Raw genomic sequence first — 22,506 nt, 5'->3', positions numbered from 1 at the left:
GTTTGATTCCCGAAAATATATCCACTTTAAAACCTCCAATGGCTGGAATATGTCCGAGCCAGTCGTCAAAAGCGTTTGCCGCGCCGAGACAACGTGGCGCTCTACAGCGGCCGCACCAACGCCGAGCCACGGTGCACACGCTCCGCTTAACAGCTAGATTTTTTATTTTCACTCTCAAATATTCCATATTATTCGATCGATTTATCAAAAAATCTGAGAAAATGTAATTTTGCATTAATGTAGAACACAAAACATTTTTTCCTCTTTCCATTACTCACCAAACCTTTTGGAACTTATTCGGTTACTCGTTTGGCTGTTGTTTTCCAAAGTAAAAGCAGATGTTTGCTTATTTTAATTAAACACAAAAATAATCAACTTTCAATGGCAATTAATGACATGCTGTGTCAATATGGAATGCAGTCATTTTAATTTCCAATAAGTGACCTCTGAACCATTTTACAGTGGGGTTTATTTTCTTCTACTCGATGTATTTTTATATCAAAAGTGCAATGCCCGTCATACGCTGTATTCCAATCAAAGCTGTTCTGCTCAACCTGCACCAATAAGACTCACCCTGAACACAGATCCCAGACCAGCACGCCACTTAAAAAATTTCCCGGCTCGCTCCCACTAAACTGACCCGAGCGAGCGCACGCAACGTAATCTGATTAGTGCGCTGGCAGGATTACCCACAGAAGCAGATGGAGCTGTGAGGTGGTTGTCAAGGTTTATTTTGAGCCAATGAGAGCAAGATGAAGACGGATTAAATCGCACATTGTCCAAGCCTAATGTGCAGACGTTTTGGAATTTTTGACCAAGCAAGGTAAATTCCAACATATCCATGTTGCAGTTGTATTATTATTATTTTTTTTTGTAAGATGAGAACAACAAAGTGCCACATGTAATCGGATGGCATCATTTAAAATACACAGTAATGAGTTGTTTTTTTTTTGATGCTTTGTTATTTAAAACCCCATCCAGGTACTTTATACTGGCTGCTTGTGGATCGTTGGTGTGATGTCCCCCATGGCGGACGAAACGGCGGGGGACCTCCCGGTAAGAGACGTGGGTCTGATGAGGGGAGGACTCATGCCAGCTGCCGTCCCAGGTTTGTTCTGACTCGTCCAGCTGAGAGGTTTTAAAAACCAAAACCGCATTGATGAACGTGCCCCCGTCTGAGCAGAGGCCATAAGTGACGTGAAGCCGTGGAAGAAGCATCACATCATGATTACGAAAGGTGATGGAGACCACCGTACGGTCTTTATCTCCGAGCTCTTCTTGAGCCATTTTCTTCCTCGTCCTTCCAGATCCCCAGCGGGTTTTTCGCCTGCCCAGGGAGCATCTGGAGGATCTTTGCCTCAACGTGCAAGAAGAAAATGTGGTGCTGAGAAATCACACACGAGCGCAGGAGCAGAAAATGCGCAGGTGAGCGCGACAATCAAGCGCAAAGCAGCACATAAAAAGTCTCAAACTGATCGCGCGGTTGATTTCCCCTCCCCAAAGGATGTCCACGAGGCTGATGCGTCTCCGTCAGGTGGGAACGTGTCCCGGCAGCGCCAAGGAGAAGGACATGGAGGACGACCTGCAGGAGTTGGAAAATCGCGTGGCCGCGCTGGAGAGCCAGAAAGTCGTTTTACGCAACAAACTCAGCCTGGCCAAGCAGCACATTGTGGACCTGGGGGGTCGCACGGCATCCAGGTTCAGCAAAGGTGTTGCTGATGTTCTTTCTGGACCGCCTCCCACCTGTTCGGATTAAAAAGACACTTTGAGCTTTCTGTCTCTTCCTCCTCCCCGAAAGGTACAAAAGGTAGAGAAGTGGATGGGGGAGCCAGCAGGGCGGCCCACACGGCCCCGCCCCGCTACTGTCCCCCGATGGAGGACACCAGAGGACACGCGGACAAATTGTGAGTGGGAAATAGAATAACCGAGTTCATTTGAAGCCCTCCGTTACCCCCCCCCCCCCCCCCCGCCCCCCCCCTCTCTCTCCTACTCCCAGCAGTGTGGGTGAGCAGATGAGGGTGATGGAGCTGGAGCTGACCGCCCGGACCCTGCGGGAGACGCTCAGAGAGAAAGAGAAAGAGATGGAGGGAACCGAGAGAGAGATGAAGAGGCAAGAGGCGGAAAGGCACAGGTCAGAAAAGCAATGAAGGTCACAGTAAGATTTCGCAAAAGGTTGAAATGAGATCTGGAAGCGCCACATGTAAAAATGTAGAAACTTGGAAAAGCCTTTTGGATTAAAAGTCAAATGTCTTTCACGAAAGAGACATGTGTTATGTGGACCGACACGGAATGACATTAAATGACGCAGGACGGGAATGAATGCTGATTATTTGAGGGGACGTGGACATTTTTGGCATGCTGAAAATCACGATCAAGGCAAATTCAATGTGCTGAATGTTTAGAATTTTAAATTGGAACAAAGATGGGAATCTGTCTTGTCGAATGTGGCCTTGGGAATTGCCGAGGGAATTTTAGTGGGGAAAATGGTAAATTTTTGGTCAGTGGGAATTTTTGGCAAGTTGAAAATGGTTCTCAAGGCGAAGTGAATGAGCCGAGTGTTTTGAATTTTAAATTCTGTGAATCTCTTATGATGAATTTTCCATTTTTGGCTGAAAATGTTCCATTTTGGGAAAAACTGTGAATTTTTTGGAATGAGAAAAGCAAGAGCCTGCAAGGTGTGAATTTTATTTTTGGAATACCGTTATGTTGAAATTGGAATGATGTGAATCTGATGAATTTTGTGGACGTCGATACATGTCCAAATCACGGGCAGAAGAAAAATAGGAACAATGTGTATGATTCCAAATTCGTGCATCGCTATGACGTGGTTGGCTGAATATCGACTCATGAAATTGAATTTATTGTCAGTGCAGTTGTGACGCGTGCAGAGTAACAAAATTCATTGAACAGTTACAACCCATCCAAGAGACAAGAGAAAAAAAAAAGACTGACAGAGAGAGACAGAACGGGAAAGAAGCCTGACGGGACACCAGACGGCACTCAGATTTTCTTTGATGAAAAATAAATGGATAAGAAAGGACGCGGGAGGCGGGGGTGGGGGGGACAACAAGTCCTAAACTATGTTCCTATAAAGGAAGGACACATGGGCATTGGGTATCAGGCGGTGGACATTCCAGTCCAGACAAACTGGACGGGCCATCGCGGCATTGACTGTGCGCTAGCCGCTAGCCGGCAGGAGGCATTGAAAATAACGTTGTGCGTTGCCTTGCGTAAAAAAAATTTTCTTTTCTCCCTCTCTGGTCAGGATAAACATCAGAGAGAACGTGGACGTCATCTGTCTCCAAAAACAGCTTTCGGAGAAGAGCGTCGCCCTGAGGGTCACGCAGGAGAAGATGGCCGATCTGCAACAGGTGCCAAACGACAGACCACGACTTTTGGTACAATAGCAATACGTTACGTCCTCATGTTTTTTTCTTTCCAGGCCTATGAGAAGCAACTGGAGGAGGTAAATGCACACGCGTAAGTACGTCTGGCTGACCGCTCGTATTCATGAGTCAAGACTTTCCCTTTCCTTTGCAGAGTCAGAGGTGCCAGCGTGAAAGTCAGACTCTTCTTTTGGAGAAAGTGGAAGAACTGAGCGAGCGGCTCAAGCAGGAGCGGCACAGAGGACTGACGCTGGAGGCCGAGCTGACGACTGCCGGCGTGTCCCTACAGAACCTGGACAAGGTCTGGAGCCAAGAAGAACTGCGGCGGGATTTTGGTTGGTGGAGCCGCTCGACAAGGCCATTGTTTCTCTTCCAGCTCCAAGATCGCATCGACGACCTGGAAGCAGAGAAGGATCGGATCAAAGAAAACTACGACTCCCTGCTCGAGAGGTAAGACTCCAAAATTTATCCGACGCACGGGAAACCCTTCGATCACATTTGTGTTTCTTCCCCCCCACCCCCCCAGTACTTTGTCGACTTACAACGGACGTGTCGGCCATGCGGAAAATCGTATTGAGGTCGACGTGCAGAGGGAGGAGCCGGAGGACGCGACGTGCAGGATGGACAACCAGATCCTGACGGCAGCGCTGCAAACCGAGAGGGAGGAGAGGGACCGACTGCGATCAGAGGTGGAGAAGCTCAGACAAGAGAAGGAGACGCTGGAGGGGCGACATCGCGGTATGCTGACCTCTTAGGAAGACTTCACCACCCTTGAGTTGAGTCAACTCAAGTATGAATTCACGTCTGGGAACCCGCCGCTTACGCAATGGCATCTTTGTTTTAGCCAAAGTGAAAGATTTGGACGAGGAGATTCTTCAGTACAAAGAAGAGATATACTGCCTGCAGAGCAGACTGGACTCGGTCACCAAGGTTAATCGACATCGAAGGGGGCACATCGCACATCTCCCTTTGACCTCGCTTTGAAACGATTCATTCTCCATCTCAAGGAGTTCGACATGAGCGACGAAGAGCTCAGCCAAACACTTTTGCAGATCAAGGTGCGCAAGCAAAGAACATCCAAATGCTGGAGCTTTACAGAACACTTCTTCTTATCTTCCCGCATTGGGGCAGGCCTTCCGGATGCAGCAGGAGAGCAGGGAGGGTTTACGTTTCCTCGGGCCCGACGGCGGCACGGAAGACCCCGAGCGGACCGACATGCAGGCGTTACACGCCGAGACCGTGCTGGAGCTGCAGAAAACCAGGAGCCTCCTTTTGCTGGAGCACCGCATCAGTAAAGACCTTCAGGTGCCTTCGCGTTCCTCAATATCGGTGAATCACAACACTTGGCCCCGCCCTCTTTTTCATCCAAAATGTTTCTCTCTGAAGAGAGAGCTGGACACGGTCAAGGAAAGGCTGGAGACAGAGAGGGCGCAGGTGAGGATGGCAATGGCGGAGAAAGACCAAGTTTTATCCCAAAGAGCTCTTCAGATCAAGACTTTACAAGGTAAGGAAACACCCAATGTGTCCTCATCAAACCTTCACTTCGTGGAAAGGAAAATTCACTTCAACTGCTTGTGTTCTGAAGCCCGGTTGAAAGATTTTGCATACAGTACCAAGAACCGTAAAGGGACCGTGCCCATACAGTACACGTGGCCAGCGAGTGAGCAGGAAGTAGGCCAAGGCGTTGAGGATGACGTTTCATGCGCTCCCCCGAGGCTCGGAGAGTCTCTCTTGGAACTCCACATAAAGGTAAGAAATTTGGAATGACCTCCCACTCAACGTTCGGCATCTTTAAAACTCGTCTCAAATCTCATTTGTATTCTTTGGCTGTTGTCTCAGCATGAGGCTTGATTTTTAGTTTGACTGGTTTTGTGCTTTCGTACTGTCTTTGTTATTCATTTCTTGTTTATTGTTGGAAATAGGCGGCCCGGTGATCGAGTGGTTAGGGCGTCGACCTCATAGTGCAGAGGTCGTGGGTTCGATCCCGGCTGCGGCCTTCCTGTGTCGAGTTTGCATGTTCTCCCCGGGCCCGCGTGGGTTTTCTCCGGGTACTCCGGTTTCCTCCCACGTTCCAAAAACATGCATGGCAGGCTGATTGAACATTTCAAATTGTCCCGAGGTGTCAGTGTGAGCGCGGATGGTTATTCGTCTCTGTGTGCCCTGCGATTGGCTGGCAAGCGGTTCAGGGTGTCCCCCGACTATTGCCCGAAGACACCTGGGATAGGCTCCAGTAACCCCCCGCGACCCTTGTGAGGATAAGGCGGATCAGAAAATGGATGGATGGATGTTGGAAATATGATATTTGCTCCATGTACAGCACTTTGTATACAGCGGTGGTTGTTTTCAAGTGCTCGAGAAATACACTTGAGTTGAGATGAATAAATACTTGAAGTGTTGTCTTAATGGCGAGATGTCGTTATCGAATCTGCCGTCTTTCTCTTTGAGGCTGCCACCTTTACCCCAGGCGGCCTTCGGACTATGGGCAACCTTCACCCAGACCGAGCTGAAGACACGGTGACCTTCTGCACCTACAGCCTTTTGGACTTTGAAGTTCACTCCACGCCTCTGGTGGCGGGAAGCCAACCCAACTATGGCTTCACGTCCCATTACGCTTTGACGGCCCGTGATCTGGGCAGGCTGCGGGTGCAGGGCGCGAGGGTCAGAGTGGAGCTCCATCAGGCAATCGGTGGTGTGCGCTTTGTGACCCACGGAAGTGGCCACTTGTCCCTCACGGGGGCCGTGGAGAGGAGAGGGGAGCGCGCCGACGGCCGGGCCAACATCATGGGTTGGTGATTTTAGGTCGCGAAAGAATGAAAACTAATCAAAGACAAATTGAGTCAACAAAAAAAAGACAAAACAAATCAAAAAAAATGCTTTTGTTAATGAAATAAAATAAAAAGGAAAATATGTTTGAACTGACTACATCTTACGGGTATAAAATGTTTCAAACACTTCATCCCAAATTGGAAAATTTCCATGGGAATTTTCCGCAAATTGAAGGGAAATATGTCACTTTCACGCATTGAATTTCGCAGCCCTGCATTGTTGTCTCACGTTAAGGCTCCGAGGGGGAAGTCGTCGGTGTGGTGGATTTCTGGGCGCGCTTGTTCCCTCCAGCAGAGCCCCTGGAGGGCATGGCGGCAAGAGACAGTGATGGGATCACAGCAACCCAGATGATACCTGCTCACGTCACTCTGGGCTGGCGAGAAGGCAGCCATGCGGTAAATATGCTCATTTACCTTAATTATTATTATTTTTTTTTAAATCCCCATCCCCACTTTCTGCCCACAGCAGGAGTTGTACGACTACGGCGGCGGAATCCCCAATGAGCTGCTGCTGCTGCTTGACCAATGTGAGGGCCTCAGTGGGGGATGGCCCGGGCTACTTCCTGACGCATACCTGACCTACAGGCTCTACGACCTGCAGCCACACGTGTCCAAAACCGTCCCGGGCACCGCGGACCCCGTATTCCACGACACTGCCAGCTACCCGCTTGCCGTCACAGCAGATGTGTTGCGCTACCTGCGGTATGCTGAGAGATTGATATTTCAGACTTGGGCATTGTGGCAAAGTGCGAAAACATACGCTCATTCGTTTGCGCAGGTCGAGCAGTCTTTGGGTGTATGTGTTTGATGAGAGCGATGATCAGATCCCGCCGGCCTACTTGGCTAAAACGCCCGTCCCGCTGAGAGCGCTTGCTAAGGGCAAGGAGATCACAGGTGTGTTCACGTGGAAAGGGAAAAAAAATAAAAAAGAAAGAAACCAAAATTCAGGAAATTCATTTAGAAATCCAAAGGTGTTTGCTCTTTTCATTATTCAGTAGTGCCTCGCGATACAAGTGAGTTTTTAGATACAAGATGACAATAAGCAGCGATGTTACCCTTCAAGCAGCGAATATCTGAACCCAAACGGTCCAGCAACACTTGCTGAGACAATATAACAATACTAACAGGCATATATTCTTTCTCCTCTGTAAGATAAGACTCATATTTATTGCCGTACTGAGAACACAAGAGAGGAGCTGAGCCTCCGTAACAGTCCCTTTAATGCTGTTTTCCCCATTTTTTTGGATTTTTTTAAAATAATCCATTTCACTATCCATCCATCCATTTTCGAATCCGCTTTTCCTCACAAGGGTCGCAACCATGTTAGAGCCTATCCCAGCTGTCTTCGGGCAGTAGGGGATGTACACCCTGAACTGGTCGCAAGCCAATCGCAGGGCACACAGAGACGAACAACCATTCGCGCTCACACTCACACCTAGGGACAATTTAGAGTGTTCAATCAGCCTGCCATGCATGTTTTTGGAATGTGGGAGGAAACCGGAGTATGTCAAGGCACCAAAATCAAGCTGTTTTATTCCTTGTACTGTATATATTTTGGCTCAACAGCCGATGAATCAGTTGTCGCAGTTTTTTTTCTGCCAAACATGGGAATCGGCAACGGCCTGAAAAAAAAAAAAATCCAAATTGGTTGGGCCCTACAATAAAGTCCACTTCATCTCCAGGTGATTACGTGCTGCGCGATCCTGCCGGGGGTCCTCGGGGAACAGTCAGGGTGCTGATTAAATGGAAATACCCCTTTCAACCGCCGGTGGACGCCATGGGAAGCAGTGAGCGGAGACGAGAAGAAGCGCAAGGGTCACAGAGGCCCATAGCCACGCCCAGGGTCAAGGTGTTGTTCGCACTCTTTCTGCTGGCTTCACCAAATGGCTGTGACTATTCTACATTTTCACTCGTTTTCCTCCAGACACGGACATTTGTGCCAGGACAACCGAAAACAAGACAGAGGAAGACAAAAGCTTGCGTGAGCTTTCAGAAGCACGACATCAGGGTACGCTGAGCCGGCTCATGCTCACGTTCCGACTGCTCTCTGTTGACAGCTTGCGCCCGACTCCATAAAACCGGTCGGCATCGAGAAATCTCACGAGGGGTCACCCGGCCTACCCGACAAGGGAGCCTCGATTGCGCTGACCGCGTCTTCTGATTCGCCAATGACAAAGTAAGTTACACCTGCAGGAATTCAAGTGTGGTTATCCCTCGTTTTTCGTGGTTCATGGCGACCATTAACTCTCATTGGTCGATGTCGTGCTGGGAACCGATCACGTGCCTTTTTTGAGTGGGCATGTATTGTACATCACAGGACAGGTATGCGCAAAGCCTTCGAGTCACGTCAGCTCTTTGTTCGGCACGAAGGGAAACCTCCTCCTCCCCTTTGCGCACGTGAAACAACGGGTCTTTCCCCACTATGGCTGCTGTATTATTTTTAATTAAAAATATAAATAACATATAATAATTTTTAAAAAAGCGTGAACTGCTGTATTATTTTAATTAAAAATATAAATAACATATAATAATTTTTAAAAAAACTTGAACATTGAATATAACACAACTCCCTTCATTGAACTTTTAAGATCTCCAGAAACCTCATCCGGAGAGTCGCCATTGAGAAAAAGCTCCGCGAGTGAGGGCGGCACTCTGGTAGGAACTCACAGGAATTTGATCAAATACAGTATGTTGGCATGGCGCTGACCTGAAAAAAATTGTTCGCACTGTGACCTGATTTTCAGAATATTCCCCCTGTGGATGTGGTGTCAGTGGATGAAGTGGAGGAACCGGACGAGGAGATTGGTAGGAACACTCTGAGTTTGTGTGTTGCTTTCTAAGCAGGCTAGTGGAAAGTGTTCTTTTTTTTTTCCCAAAACTGTGAAGATCCGACAGAGTCTTTGCCTACCTCATCAAGTGACCTCTTCATCGTGCCATCCAAGCCAAAGAAAAGACAGGTAAAATAAATGCCTTTATTTTAAAAGCATCTCATGGTAAAATCGGTTTCCCTCCCTTCAGGGAAACAAACTGAGAGTGGAGATCCTGTCCTTGACTTTTGAACCCTCCTCTCACGTGGCGCTGGACAATTCGGTGCAGCGCGTCTTCGTGGAATATCGTTTGCTGGGCGTCCCCATGGAGACCACCGAGACGCCCGTGTCCCTCCGCAAGCCCGCGGCGGGGGAGGAGATTCACTACAACTTCACACGAGGTAATAAGAAGAGGAACATGAAGACAGTGTGTGGCTCAAGTTTGCTTTTGGCTGATGGACAAATTCCTCTCTTGCTCCGCAAGTCATCTATGTGGATGGGTCATTGTCGGCCCCACTCAGACGGTATCTGTACGCCATGTTGGAGGGCAGTGACCCCAATAGGCGCCGGTATCGTATCTCAAATTCAAATTCAACTCAGTTTTCCTGAGGTATTCCGCTTCACAAATCTCTGAGTTTGTTTTTACGCAGGTTGAAGTTCACAATCGTCAGCGAGCCGATGGACGACGACGAGGAATGCGCGGATGTCGGCTACGCTTTTCTGGATCTGCAGGAGCTGCTGCTGACAGGAAATGATGTCATTGAACGGCAAATTGACAGTAGGCCTTTCTTCGGCAGTTTATCCCGCTGCGATGAGGAAGCAGATTGCGTCACTCTTTCACATTTGCGTTTTTTCTCCAGTCGTGCGTGTGGATGAAGAGCGGGAGGTGATTGGATTCTTGAAAGTGTCAGTGGAGGCAGCAAAAGCACTGAGTGGTATATACAAGGAGTTTCAACAGCCAGAGGAGGAGGGCAGTGAGCAGGAAGAAGAGGAGGAGGAAGAGGAGCACAGGGAGGAAAATGACATTAAAGTCATTGAAGACAATGACAGTGATTTCTGAGGGGGAAAAGGTGTCTGATTACAAATTTTATAAAGCCTGTGTGCAATTTTGATTCATGTTAGTGTACTACATATTTGACTGAACAACGCTGAACTATGGAAGCCTTTATATTGGTCATTTCTCTGTGTATGTTGAGGTTATATCATAAATTATTCGAGTTCCAAGCTAAAGGGGATAATCAAACTATGATTGATTTCAATTACTGTGCTCGTAAGGAGATTTCCAAGGACCAATGAACGCCTCATACGTCAGCCCAATTCACCAATCACAGTCGCACCTGCTGTCTTCTTTTTTTTCAAACTTATCTCAAATCAAGCAAATAAAAACTTTCATCGGCAGGATTTGTTGCACGATTGTGTGTTTTTCCCTGAAGCCTACCTCAATTTGAGCACGATACCACATTGGTGTCGAATTACATAAAACAGGACAGAAAGAACTACGAAGGTAAAGTTAGCTGTTTTTCCTCACCCGTTTCCACAACGGTACATGATCAAATTAGCAAGTTTGCTAATATCAATCACATACAATGACGGTCCAATTAGCATTTTTTTTTCTCCATGAGTCTTAAAATTAGGATAAGCCTCCCACTGAAAAAGAATCCCGTTTCTTTCTTTCTTTCTTTTTTAACCACACAAGAAGGAATAAATGAAGTTTATCAGCCACCAGCTTGTCAGCCAGCTTTTCCACAACAAGTTCATTGTGGTGTTGGGAGACTCGAGTAAGTATCTCACTTGTGTTCATATTTTTCCTCACGTAAGTTAAGATAAGAAAACCTTTATTAGTCTCGCAATGGAGAAATTCCCAATTCACAGCAACAAAGTTATGAAAGGAAGAAGTAGAAGAACAAAATATAGTACAACAAAACATGTCAAATGGGTTGCAAACCTGAGCGTAAAAAGCCCAGAGATTAAGAGGCCTGATTTAAATTTAGAATCAGAAATAAATCTTGAATAACATGGACCTTTGTTTCCCTGATTAATGCGTATCTCTCTGTATCACCAGTTCAGCGGTCCATCTACAAAGACCTTGTCGTGCTTTTACAAAAGGATGAATACCTCCACGCTGCCCAACTTAAAAGAAAGGCAAGTGATCATGAGAAATTCCTGTTCTACGTGTGTATAACTTGTGCTCTTTCCAGTTGCTCTCACTTTCTGTCTCTCTTCAGGGTGAGATGAGCTTCGAGAAGGACTGCCTGGTGGAAGGAGGCTGCCTGAGCCAGATGCACAATGGAACGGGATACCGTGAGGTCCGGCAGTACCAGTCCCCGCACCACCTGATCCGCTTCTACTTTGTGACGCGCATCTACTCGGACTACATGAAGAGCGTCATGGAGGATTTCCGCCATGGGTTGAAACCAGATTTGGTCATCGTCAACTCCTGTGTTTGGGACATCTCAAGGTAAGCTATGGAGCTTATTGTTAAGGCAGTTGAGCATACAAATCTTTTATTTTCGCATCTATTGGTGCGGTTTGCGTTTAAGCATCCCAATTACCCTGCGACTTGGCTTTAACCGAACCTCCTTGTAGGTACCATTCAAAATGGGTGGACAGGTACAAGGACAACCTCAATAGGTTCTTTGAAGAACTGCTTGGGATCCTGCCAGAAGAATGCTTGGTCATATGGAACCTCACCATGCCCCTGGGAGAGCGCATAAAAGGGGGGTTCTTGCTTCCTGAGGTACAGTATCGTACATTGTATATTCAAAGCAGTGAAACGGCAAACCTGCTGCCCGCAACATATCAAATCACCGTTTAGTTTCAAACTGAACGAGGGGAATCGGCATTGTTGCCCTGCTCCGAAGCAGATCTCGCACATGGCGTCCCATCTGCGTCATGACGTGATCGAAGCCAACTTCTACAGCGGAGTGCTGGCTGAAGCCTTCAAGGTGGACGTGCTGGACCTCCACTTTCACTTCCGTTTTTCCCTGCAACACCGCACCAAAGACGGCATCCACTGGAACGCCCTGGCTCACCGCCAAATAAGCACGCTACTGTCGCTGCACGCCGCAGACGCCTGGGGCGTGGAGTTGCCGCTTCGTTCTTTGGGTGATGATGAAGGCATATTGAAAAGGTGGCGGGTTTTATTCAATGCTGACTCACTCCACTTTTTTCTTTTTAGTCGACTTTTCGGTCACCTGTCCACCGCAGGGCTCGGAAAGTACCGGTAATCAACGTGACGGTACGATACTGGTTGAACTGAAATCATCTGTGGTCTTTCCAAAATGCATCTTTGCTCATTCTATTCCACAGTGAGGCCTCAAAGAATCACCTGGTCGCCTCGTCCTCGCCACCGTGGCTTGACAGACTTTGAAGCTCACCCGCCGCCATGCAGGGACGAGCATGCTGCTGACCACACACCTTACAGTTATCGTGGCTCTCTACCAAACGGTGCGCAATGCCGGTCAATAACATTCTGGTGCGGCCTTTTTGACGTGTCCGCTCAGCAGCCCGTTGTTCTACGTGGTGCAGATTACAACGGGCCATACGTGATGAGGACGAGGCGCACCAGATACCACTACATGCCGTATAGTCATCGCAGGTCCAACTACCATTACTAGACTTCATTCTCATCTGCGTTGAAATGCTTCTGCGCATCCTGAAGAAAGCGTGCTTCTCTGCGAGGAGAAAATGTCCATGTTGGGGTCAGTTCTCACACAATCTCCACATACATTGAATTCTTAGTGTAAGTTTTATATATTCTGTGTTTTGTTTTTTGTTTTAAAACGTGCGTTTCATATTAAAGATGCCCTTCCAGCATTAACTTTTTTTCTTTTGTTTTATACACAAGTCTGTGAGGTTGTGCAGTGTCACCGTGCAGGTGGATTTAACTCACGTAAAAGAACAAACTAACCCCCGCCCCAAAACTGTATGCATGTCTGTCTAAATGTATATTGAGACTCACAAAATTATTAACGCTGCTTAGTCCCCCTCGGTGGGGGAAAAAAATCCCCCAGGACCGAGTAGTCGCCCTGCCACGGGCGCCTCGGGATGCAGTCGCTGGCTACAATTTTGCAGACGGCCTGCTAAATTCCCGTGAAGCCAATACATTAATGAGAGCTTATTTAAATATGGAATATTAATGCGAAGACAGACCGTTCAGAATTGAGAAGGAAAAGGGCATCCTGCTCATTTGCAACCCAGATTATCTTGCATCCCAGATAAAAAGATAGTTCCTCTTTTTTTAATCGTCATCTATTGCAGAGAGAATGAACTATAGCATTTTGAATGTTAATTCCACTGATAGGTTAAAGTTCATAGTTGATTTTAAAGCAAGAGTCTTGTCTTTAAAGATGAATTTTAGCCGTGGGTGTGGCACCGTTGCTTTCTTACAGGTTGCATACCAGTCAATGCACGGACGTACGTATATAAAACAAATACTACAGAGTGAATTGAAAATGATACATAATACAAACGGTAACGTAATGAATAGTATGTCGAGAATGTTTCCAATCATTTTTATTTAAGGCACAGCAGACGCAGATGGTTCAAAAAACAAAACTCAAGTTGTTCATTGTACAAGTGGTTGCTTTTTATTCGTGAAATTGCACATCAAACATGGGGAGTGTATTTGGTACATGTAGAGTACAAAACGACCTAATATCCCCTGTAAAGAGTGAAAAAATGTTGACATGTGTCATCATTTGGAGCTTTTCCAAATGATCACGTCTTCATCAATGTCGTTAGTGCTAATCGTGTCTTAACCATACAAAAATGGAAAGTAGAAACCGGAAGGAATTACAGGCGGCAGCAAGTTGCCTCAGCCCATGAGGAGGCGGTGCACTTGGTGCAGTTGCTGCTGCGACAGGACCAGACGGTGGACTTGCTCTTGTCCACGAGTGCATGGAATGGCAACGCGGCCCACAAACACCGTCCCGCCCTTCTTCTCCTCCTTTGCCTAAGGTTAGAGAAAATTATGATTTATTTGTGTGTGTGTGTGTCTGTGCGCGCGCGCGCGGTTTTTATTTTTCACCTTGACGAAAGAAGAAACCGGGAAGGTTGCAAAGTTGGAAGCAGCTTTTGCTCCATGCTGATTGGACACAATGTGTTCAGCTACTTCACCCTGGAAGAAAAGAAATATTATTCAGACGCACATTCAAGTGTTGCGCAAAAAATTTTTTTTTTACCTTGAGTTTAGCTAGAGCGTTGCTGAGGTTGTGCAGTCGGGTGGTCTGCTCCAGCAGCTGCGCGCTGGCGCTGACTGGAGAAAAATGAAAGGAGAAAATGTCAGAGTTGGGGATATGGAGGGGGGAAAGGGGGGGGGGGAATCAGATGTGCCACCACACCGGACGTCTTCCCGGTGATGTCCACCACTTTGACTTCTGCACTCAGCTTGAGAAGAGTCGCCAGCAGCTGGTCTGTGCGGCGGTAGATGCCCATATTCAGTCCCTCTGGTGGCATGGAGCTCTCTTTGGACACCTGGGGCAGTTTGGCTGGGCACAGTGGAGGCAGGGAGGCCAGCTGGGCGCTCATCTTCTCTGCCTGAACGGAAAACACACTCGTGGTCAAGCCAATGGAAGATGCTTTCATCTAAAAAAAAATAAAAAAATAAAAAACTCTTCTAGGTTTTCCCAGGACACCTTAAGTCTGATGTTTTCGTTCTTGAGGCGTTTCAGGCCCAGTCTCTGAGCTTCAAGCTGCTGCTGGAGCAGAGGAGAGTCCACCACTTGCACCGAGCCCGCCAGTGATTGGGACATACCCACTGAGGGGAGGATACGGCCACAATGATTGAGAGTTGGAAAAGATCCAGCCTTCACCTCGGCTATTTTCAAAAAGCTACCTCCTGCGGGAACGACGGAAGCCATCCCAGAAGCGGGCACACCTCGCAAGCCTTCGATGGTCATCTTCGATTGGTTATTGATGCGCTGTTTCAGCTCGGCTTTCTCCGCTTCCAGCTGGTCGATGTCTGCTTGCAGCGCATCCATCGTCTCCTCAAATTCCCTGCGCGGGGGAGGGGAAAAAAAGGAGCGCGGGTGACACGCTGAGCGCGCTGGCGCACAAAGACCAATGATCGTCTCACTTTTCTTTCTTCTTCAGCAAGTCGAGGTTCTTGTCCAGTTTGGTCTGGATCTTCTCCACACGCTCATCCGCGTCCTTGGTGGACGTGTCCAGCTTCTTCTCCAGCAGGCTCAGACGTACACTGGCCTCGCTCAGCTCTTCTCCCTGCAAGGAAGACACGCTTACTCTTGAGCTTGCGCACGAAGCCAGCCTTTTCTACCTGAGCCCACCTTGATCTTGAGGGATTTCTTGAGCTCCTTGATGGCTGCCTCTCTGTCCTCCAGCTTCACTCCAAGGCCCTCCGCATCAGTCATCTCAGCTCTAACTGTGGCTGCTCTCGTTTCCACTGGAGGACTCTTGAGATTTAAATCACATCACCAAATTAAAAAAAGAAAAAGGCTACCATGTACCGATTCATCAAAGACAGAAAGAGACACCCAAGTACCTTTCCCTGTGGTTTGTCGGCGTCGTACTCTCCTTCCTGCATGGCGGTGGCCATCTTGTTCATGGTAGCGACGATAGCGCTGCAAGATTGCCGCAGGCACTCGGTGCCATTAAGACCATGTGCGCCATACACCTGTGCGCAAGGACGAAGGATTCCTTTCAACCCCTGACCTGGTTGCATTTAACCCAAATTGAACGTTTCAGACGATTCCCGACCTGCTCCACAGCCTGGCACGCCGCATCCTCCAATTTGAGCGGATTGAGTCCTTCCTGCTCAGCCAGCGGCGCCACCATCTGCGCTCCGGCCGCCGCCACCTCCTGGAGCACCGCCACCACGCGGGTCAGCTGCCGTCTGCACTCGGTCAGCGCCTCAGATACCTGACGGCACAACGGGCCACGTTTGTGCTCAAGTACTCATTGCAAGTAAGCACCCGTTCACGTGACACCGCGTACGCGTTATCACCTGCGGTCCAAAATTGAGAGCGGCCGGTGCTCCAACGGCTTCTGTTCCGGGCATTCGGCGGCGGATTTTCTTACAAAACTGCTTGATGTCCGAGCAGGAAGTGTCCAGGTCCTTCAGGAGAACCGCCAGAGTCGAGCTCTGCTGACCTGTGGCGAGGAACGCACGCAGACGGGCGACCTCCACGCTCATACAGTCCAGGGCACTCTGGGTAAACTGAGGGTCGGAAGGTCAATGCAAAATTTGTTCCAGGATCACGTCCTAAAACTGCACCACTAAAGGAAGACCGGTACCTTAATGTGGTCGGATAGCTGCACGGTGCAGTCCTCTTTGTGGTCTGCCAGATGAACGCCGTACAATTGCTAGAAGGCACCGTAAAACGGACTCGCTGAGATTCTGTTATCGCGGAAGAGGACGCTCGTGAAACGCAGAGCCAGTTTTATTACCTGGTAATACTTGATGGCCTTGGTCAGCGGTTCCACCTGAACGGTCTCGTCCAACTGGTCTTTGTGCAGCAGGTCGATGAAATAGTCCAGAGAGCGCTCGTGAAAACTCATCTCTGAGTAGAGCGTGCCCATGCGCTTGAAAACCTCCACCGAGCACATACTCAGAGCTCTGCAACCAGGCGGGGACAGACGCCATGAACGAGCGGTTTCTGTTGTTGCGGAAAAGCACGACGTGACGACTTGTGGCTTACTGTTCGTATTTGTGCAAGGTGGCCTGCAGCAAGCTCAGGGAGTACACAAGCCCGGAGGCAAAACTGCGTTGTTCTCCCGGAGGTCCTTTGAGCGCCGTGCCTTGCGCCAGGTTCCCGTTCAAATCGAACTTCTCCTGCGCCTGTTTGCTGATTAGCTCTGCCTATGGTGGTGGTGGTGGTGGGGAGACAAGCACGTATGCTACAGAAACCGGATGGACACGGCCACGGCGCGTGGGTGCGACGCACCGGATTAAAATGGCCTCCCACCTTGCAAATGATCCTGGGGATGAGCAGGAGGACCAGGATGCAGTCTTGGTCTCCGCCGTGACGAAGGAAGGAGTCCGGCATGAAGGAGGTGAGCAGGGACACCTCGCGGTTGAGCTGAGCCACTTCCATTTTCCTCAGCTCCATCTCGATGGCCTTGAATGACGTGCATTGTTTTTTAAAAAAAAATTAAATTTTTTTTAAACACGACGGACTTGGCAGAACTGCCGTCCTTCACCTACCTTGGCATATGCCTTAGTCTCGGCGAACTTGATCTTGAAATCGAACAGCTCCGCGGGAGGTTGTTGGACCTGTTCACTATTTTCATTCTGCTGGGTCATGAGCTCTTTGTTGGCCTCCTGGTTGCGCAAAATGAAAATCAAGCTCCGAGCTTCTGCGCTACAGCAACGATCCGGGACGCGCGCCCACCTGCAGTCTGTTGGTGAGCTCTCGGTATTTGTTGATGGTCTGCTGGTAATCGGCCACCGTCTCCTGGGCGGCCTCCACCCTCTTGTCTGCCTCTCGGACCTTGGCGCCGCTCAGGTCCAGCTGCTCCCTCAGCTCCATTTCCGTCTCCCTGGCGTTCTCCTGCAGCTCGTCGTTCATTTCGTTGATCGCCTCCTGTCGAAGCGGGAAGATCACTTGTCACTGAGCGACGGCGGCCGTGAATCATATCCGTTTCAAGCCAGACTGACCAGATCGGTAACGGTTTCTCGCAGCTCTCTGACTTTCTCCTCCAGGTCGAGGTTCCTCTCCGTCAGGGTCTCAACCATCTCCTCTGATCCCAGCGCGGCGTCCACCTGCAATACGACACGGACACTCAGACCGGGTAAGCGTTTTTGCATTTTGGAATCTCGGCGCGACTTTCACCTGCTCTTTCAGTTCGTCGACTGTGGCCTCGGCCTGCTTGACCTCCGCCTGCAGTTTTTCCTTCTGAGTCCGCAGGGTCTCCACCTCGGCGTTCTTCTTTTCCATCTGTTTCTGCAGCTTCACGTGCTCCTGTTTCTCAGAGGCAGACAGGTCACGCATCCTAAGGAGAAAAAAAAAAGGATTCAAATTAACGACGTTTTTTGGAACTGTTGTGTGTATGTACTCACCTGACCAAGGCCTCCTTCAGTTTGCTGTTCTGCTCCTCGATCTGTTTAACGTGATAGCTGGAGGCGGCGCCATCCGAGCCTGCAGGAGAAACCGAAACGCGGAGCACGTCAGTTTTGGCGACGACTCCTCCGTGAGGCGAGCGTGCGGCGAAACGGACCTTTCTCTGAAATGTCATGTCGAAGGATCTCCAGGTCCATGGACAGCTCCTCCACTTTCTCCTTCAGCGTTTCCACCTCCACCTGCAGCGACTCCGCTCGCTCTTCGGCCATCTCTTTATCCAGAGTGGCCATTTCGATGGCGTCGGCGGTGTCCGACATCTCCTCCATGTAGCGGTCCTTCGCCTCCTGAGCGTCACGTGCTTCCTGGAGGAACAAGCGCATTCGAAATTGGGAAATCGACACCGTCGTGTTGATACGCAGAATCAATTCTGGTTGTCATAAATTGCCGTTTACCCTCTTGGCTTCTTTGAGATTCTTCTGCAGCTCGGCCTGCTGCTCCTGCATCTTGGTCTTCCACTCGTGCAGCTGCTCCAGTTGGATCTTGTGCTTCTCCAGCTCCTTCAGCTTGGCCTTGTCCTCCATGCGCTTCATTTTCAGCGTCTCCAGTTTCTCCTCCAAGTCCTTGACCTGCGCACGAAGGGATTCCTCCTCCTGGGGGAGCCGTAGACGGCGGGTAGGAGGATCCAAGGTGGGTCAAGTAAACATTTTGCACTGCTTCTGTGGCATTTTCAAGGATTAATTTGACCCATTTGCTCAATTAAAATACCGTGGATTGAAAACACGTACGTTCGACTGACAGCGTATCATCGACATCATTCTGTCGCTCTTATTTTTGACCCACCTTGCTCGGAGTCGCTGGAGCAGAGGTTGTGGTGACCTCAGTGGGCGGCCCGCTAAACTGAGGAGTCACGGGAGCACCCAGCGCGCTCTGATGGGGGGAAAGGCCCATCTCACTCACATCGCCAGATGACAGATTCTCACGAGACGCCTGACAATAAAAAAGGTGGGTGGAGGAAAACATAATTGCAACTCTTCAATTGTATTCGGCTTCGATCAAACATTTCAACACCACCCCTCGCTACGTGCCCTCCGAATGAGTTCATCGAGTAAATCCCATCTGTGAGCCAAACAGGCCAAATGCACCCGTGCTCTGGAGCAGACGCTTCACCACTTCCCGTGATAACGTGACGTGGCGGAGCATACCATGAGCGGCAGCCTGCAGCGGCCCGGGGGACGTACCAAGAGGGAGGGGAGCGAGGTGGCTGATGCCAGACGCTTTGGCGTGCGCCACTGCCACAGTACGATCACAAAGAACGTGTGTTAACTACGCGTGTCGCGTACGCGTCGCAGATGTAAATCGGTGTCCTTTCCGCCTTTAAAACTCAGATCAACTGTCACCGTTCGCTCACCTTGGCAGAACGACGGGTAGAGGACTGGAGGAGAGTAGGAATGCGTGCACACACAGCCGGCGTCGCAAGGTAAGAGGTTAGCAACACAGGAAAAGCAAACCATGTGAGTGTATATTGACCGTTAGTTTTTGGGGGGTTTTTCAAGCCCCAGTTACTTCCACAAATAACAACACTAGTGGAATATGAGTGCGTAACCTCATGCAACTGGATCAAAGTGCCTCACAACCCTGTACGTGATGACGTGTGCATGCTCCCCCCCCCCCCCCCAAAAAAGCAACAAAAACTGCACATGCAAAAACAACGCAAACAAAAGACTGTGTGGCCAAACAAAAACCTGTTTTTGGAGCCTCGTGCAATGCCAATGCATTATTTTTTTAAGGGAAGAGTTTAAGAACGTTAATAGTTATGTGGGTGGTGTTAACACAAAGCAAACCATAAAAAAAAAAAAAAAAATCTTATCAGAACCATTTCTACCTTCTTTGAACTTATGGGTGTCTGTGGGGGGGGGGGGGGGAGAAAAAAAGTATTTAGGCAATTAACAAAAAAAAGACTGCTTTGTGTTTACTTGTTATGACGGATTTCTAAATTGCTCTAATTGATGATTGTGGCATACCTGTTTCGCTGTTTTGGGAGTCTCTGGAATATCTGGTGGAACAAAGTCACATGTTTGATTCCTACTTTGAAGGCTCCGTGAAGGAGTCCACGTAAGGCACAAAACGGTCACCTCTTTGTCTCGGGATCCTGGAAGCGCCCGAATCGGGAGTGTCGGGGGATAATGCACCCGAGCCGTCATCCATCACCTGGATCTGCACGCGCCGTACGGAGCGACGCCAACACACGACGAATCAGTTGTTCAAAAGGCACAAATCGCTGCTTGCGCACATAACCCGTGACATCTTACGAACCTGAGTCGGTCTGATAAATATTCCATGGTTTTCCTCACAGGTGAAGTAGCGTTTCCCCTGCACGGTGCCGTCATTCTTGCCTTTGGGTTCGTTGAGGATGACACCCACCCATTTGCCGGCGGCAAAGAGGGTCGCTCCGATGAAGGCGACGGTGCCACGCTGTCCTTTTCCGATCACTTCCACTACAGAACCAATCTAGGAGGAGGGGGCAGGTATTTCCATTAAACCCTTTTAAACGTTGAAATCTTCTTCCTGTCAATATTGCCAATTACCTTTGGGGGTTTTCCACTTTCCACAGTTCCCCCGGCGCTCATTCTGCTTATCAATGGGCTGGTTAGCTGGCAGGTTGTGGAAACGAAGGACAGAAAACAAATGGACACCAATGTAGTTAATATCTATTTTCGCATCTTTAGGTAGGAGCAGACCGGTCATAGTGGTCAGTTTCCCACTACTTAAATGATTTGGATCAAATTTCTTCAGAACAAGATCTGAGAACATCATTTCATTTCCCAGTCACATGTCACAGACCACAAGAGGCCGCATAAAATCTTGTCTTTTACTTGCCCCAGTTCAAACAAAGACTCCCATTCAAAAGAACTTAGGTCGTGTTAACGCATGCCGCCGAATGGTTTTGACCACGGGGGGGGGGGGGTGGATTGAAAAAGGTCTTCTTCATAACGAGCAGGAGCAGCCCATCTTTAAAACCCGCCTCAAAACTCACTTTGGCATTTGACTCAGCATGACTCAGATTTGATCTTAGTTTTACTGTTTGGTGCCTACTACGATCTTTGTTACAGATTATTGCTTTATTGTTGTATACAGTACATGTTAGTTGCTCCATGTACAGCACTTTGAATGCTTGAAAGTGCTCTATAAATACAGTTGAGTTGAGTAATACACTTTGGTCAAATTGGCTTAATTTTCTCTCTTTCACCACATTCGTCATCATGAAGACAGCGAGGGGAGTCACACTTCTACAATGCGGTGAGTGTCCCCAATAAAATATTTTCATTTCAAATGACGAAATGTAGCGTTTTACTCAGGAATGACGTTATGTTAGTCGAGTTACTTACCTGGGGCGTATACGAATGTCTCCGGTTCATAGCCATGTTCATTACAATCAAAATGCAAGGTAATTTAGAGATCCCGCCGCGCTCCAAACTTCTCAACTCAAGTGTTGTTTTTCTTCATAATCAGAATGGGTTTCCTATCCCAGAAAAGGGCGAGCATTGAAAGGAGGGGCCAAAGTGTCGCATCACTACACGTCACCGCCGAGATGGATAATACTGTAATGTTATGCTGATTAGCGCGATTAATTATATCACATTGATCGGGCCACGTCACTCACGTTCTGGTTAAAAATATTCATGCTTGGTGGATTTGGTGTCATTTTATTGTGTTGTTTGGTCAACTGAATGCCTCGGTTAACAACACTTTCACGAAATTTAAAAAAAGTGATACAGCAGCAGCCCGTTTAAATGTCTCCCAGGATCGTTCACATGCTTTTCTGCTCGCACACAATACAACAGCTTCCATGTCTGCTGGCGATCAGAGGTGCGTTTCCATCACAGCCGCCTCCTCTGTGTCAGTCTGGAAATTGTTATGCTAATGTCAGCAGAGCTAATGCAACGGTGGACCTTTTTGGGGGGGCCCAAACTAGAGGAAGAGCACTCGCGACACGAGCAGTTTACATTATGCCTCTTCACACTCACGCGTAAAATACAACCTTTAGGCGTATCTCCTCGGAATGTTGATTCCAGCTGGTTTTCTTGTTGCTTCCTAGGTCTTTTCCTTGCTCCGCTTCTTCTATGGCCTTTTAGCCGGTGGGATTCCTGCGCACTACCGCCCCCTTCCGGTGCGGAAAGGGGACAGATACTGTTGTGTGTAGTTACTATTTGTGAGCGATGTGTTTCTTAAATAATTAGATCCAATATTTATTTTTTTCTAGTCTATTGACAAGGCGTGCTATTTCCTGTAAATGTAAAATTCTGATTTAATTTTCAGCAAGGTTCCATCCCCTCACTTCCGGTGTCCTGACGAGAACACAGGTTTATATGAAACAGCGCCCCTCTGTAGCGAGTAGGGGCACTACGTGTATTTGAGATTTTTGTCCAATGCAAAAGTAACTATCATTCTGTCTCGTTTTTCCTGTTTAATT

The 22,506-nt window shown here is 48.5% G+C and overlaps 3 protein-coding genes and 1 long non-coding RNA gene across 12 annotated transcripts; 3 read left to right on the top strand and 1 right to left on the bottom strand.

Moving 5' to 3' along the window:
- The first annotated feature begins 688 nt into the window (after positions 1-688).
- rpgrip1 (RPGR interacting protein 1) lies at positions 689-10,419 on the top strand. 3 transcript variants are annotated; one of them, XM_086105137.1, is made up of 31 exons: positions 689-823; positions 982-1,108; positions 1,184-1,237; positions 1,308-1,425; positions 1,504-1,709; positions 1,799-1,904; positions 2,000-2,131; positions 3,266-3,371; positions 3,443-3,466; positions 3,541-3,687; positions 3,763-3,836; positions 3,913-4,124; positions 4,231-4,316; positions 4,394-4,444; positions 4,518-4,691; positions 4,773-4,890; positions 4,972-5,135; positions 5,832-6,171; positions 6,447-6,607; positions 6,678-6,913; positions 6,990-7,105; positions 7,894-8,060; positions 8,136-8,192; positions 8,269-8,387; positions 8,800-8,866; positions 8,956-9,016; positions 9,098-9,168; positions 9,230-9,419; positions 9,503-9,587; positions 9,669-9,796; positions 9,879-10,419. In XM_086105137.1, exons 2-31 carry the CDS (start codon positions 1,018-1,020, stop codon positions 10,076-10,078), a joined length of 3,861 nt encoding a protein of 1,286 aa, XP_085961263.1. In that variant the 5' UTR covers positions 689-823; positions 982-1,017; the 3' UTR covers positions 10,079-10,419. The 3 variants fall into 3 exon arrangements, with proteins under 3 accessions (XP_085961263.1, XP_085961264.1, XP_085961262.1); XM_086105138.1 differs by having other exon boundaries at positions 1,997-2,131; positions 6,681-6,913; XM_086105136.1 differs by having other exon boundaries at positions 1,997-2,131.
- Positions 10,420-10,723: 304 nt separating this feature from the next.
- On the top strand, positions 10,724-12,645 carry fam113 (family with sequence similarity 113). The gene is made up of 8 exons (XM_086106041.1): positions 10,724-10,796; positions 11,081-11,160; positions 11,244-11,476; positions 11,605-11,755; positions 11,883-12,123; positions 12,197-12,256; positions 12,328-12,465; positions 12,547-12,645. Exons 1-8 carry the CDS (start codon positions 10,724-10,726, stop codon positions 12,633-12,635), a joined length of 1,065 nt encoding a protein of 354 aa, XP_085962167.1. The 3' UTR covers positions 12,636-12,645.
- Positions 12,646-13,581: 936 nt separating this feature from the next.
- On the bottom strand, positions 13,582-22,493 carry dctn1a (dynactin 1a). Of its 7 annotated transcripts, none has more exons than XM_086105128.1 (30): positions 22,075-22,493; positions 20,621-20,686; positions 20,349-20,543; positions 20,168-20,249; positions 20,057-20,088; positions 19,918-19,938; positions 19,444-19,467; positions 18,876-19,022; positions 18,488-18,685; positions 18,193-18,397; positions 18,035-18,113; positions 17,808-17,967; positions 17,633-17,737; positions 17,367-17,558; positions 17,180-17,296; positions 16,941-17,093; positions 16,674-16,834; positions 16,423-16,591; positions 16,270-16,338; positions 15,980-16,192; positions 15,733-15,894; positions 15,518-15,649; positions 15,303-15,428; positions 15,095-15,237; positions 14,855-15,015; positions 14,655-14,776; positions 14,361-14,556; positions 14,202-14,275; positions 14,048-14,137; positions 13,582-13,972 (listed from the first exon to the last, which is right to left on the bottom strand). In XM_086105128.1, exons 2-30 carry the CDS (start codon positions 20,660-20,662, stop codon positions 13,835-13,837), a joined length of 3,708 nt encoding a protein of 1,235 aa, XP_085961254.1. In that variant the 5' UTR covers positions 20,663-20,686; positions 22,075-22,493; the 3' UTR covers positions 13,582-13,834. The 7 variants fall into 7 exon arrangements, with proteins under 7 accessions (XP_085961254.1, XP_085961258.1, XP_085961253.1 ...); XM_086105132.1 differs by having other exon boundaries at positions 22,061-22,170; XM_086105127.1 differs by having other exon boundaries at positions 14,655-15,015; positions 22,061-22,493.
- On the top strand, positions 19,153-20,297 carry LOC147209328 (uncharacterized). Its single transcript, XR_015100215.1, has 3 exons — positions 19,153-19,332; positions 19,421-19,512; positions 20,129-20,297. It is a non-coding gene; the product is annotated as an uncharacterized LOC147209328 (long non-coding RNA).
- Positions 22,494-22,506: the final 13 nt, after the last annotated feature.

This window comes from Hippocampus guttulatus, chromosome 2 (genome assembly GCF_054856545.1).
Source record: "Hippocampus guttulatus isolate MCC_2025c chromosome 2, RoL_Hgut_1.0, whole genome shotgun sequence".
Classification (NCBI taxonomy): domain Eukaryota; kingdom Metazoa; phylum Chordata; class Actinopteri; order Syngnathiformes; family Syngnathidae; genus Hippocampus; species Hippocampus guttulatus.
This window is presented reverse-complemented; position numbering and strand designations above follow the sequence as displayed.

Excerpts from the sequence above, each read along its gene's own strand:
- rpgrip1 (XM_086105136.1), top strand. The coding sequence starts at position 1,018 with ATGTCCCCCATGGCGGACGAAACGGCGGGGGACCTCCCGGTAAGAGAC. Across the intron at positions 3,467-3,540 it reads ATGAGAAGCAACTGGAGGAG|AGTCAGAGGTGCCAGCGTGA; the intron begins GTAAATGCACAC and ends TTTCCTTTGCAG. Across the intron at positions 3,837-3,912 it reads TACGACTCCCTGCTCGAGAG|TACTTTGTCGACTTACAACG; the intron begins GTAAGACTCCAA and ends CCACCCCCCCAG.
- fam113 (XM_086106041.1), top strand. The coding sequence starts at position 10,724 with ATGAAGTTTATCAGCCACCAGCTTGTCAGCCAGCTTTTCCACAACAAG. Across the intron at positions 10,797-11,080 it reads TGTGGTGTTGGGAGACTCGA|TTCAGCGGTCCATCTACAAA; the intron begins GTAAGTATCTCA and ends CTGTATCACCAG. Across the intron at positions 12,124-12,196 it reads GTTGCCGCTTCGTTCTTTGG|TCGACTTTTCGGTCACCTGT; the intron begins GTGATGATGAAG and ends TTTTCTTTTTAG.
- dctn1a (XM_086105127.1), bottom strand. The coding sequence starts at position 20,662 with ATGAGCGCCGGGGGAACTGTGGAAAGTGGAAAACCCCCAAAG. Across the intron at positions 20,250-20,348 it reads TATTTATCAGACCGACTCAG|ATCCAGGTGATGGATGACGG; the intron begins GTTCGTAAGATG and ends CGGCGCGTGCAG. Across the intron at positions 15,016-15,094 it reads TTGCTGAAGAAGAAAGAAAA|GGAATTTGAGGAGACGATGG; the intron begins GTGAGACGATCA and ends TCCCCCGCGCAG.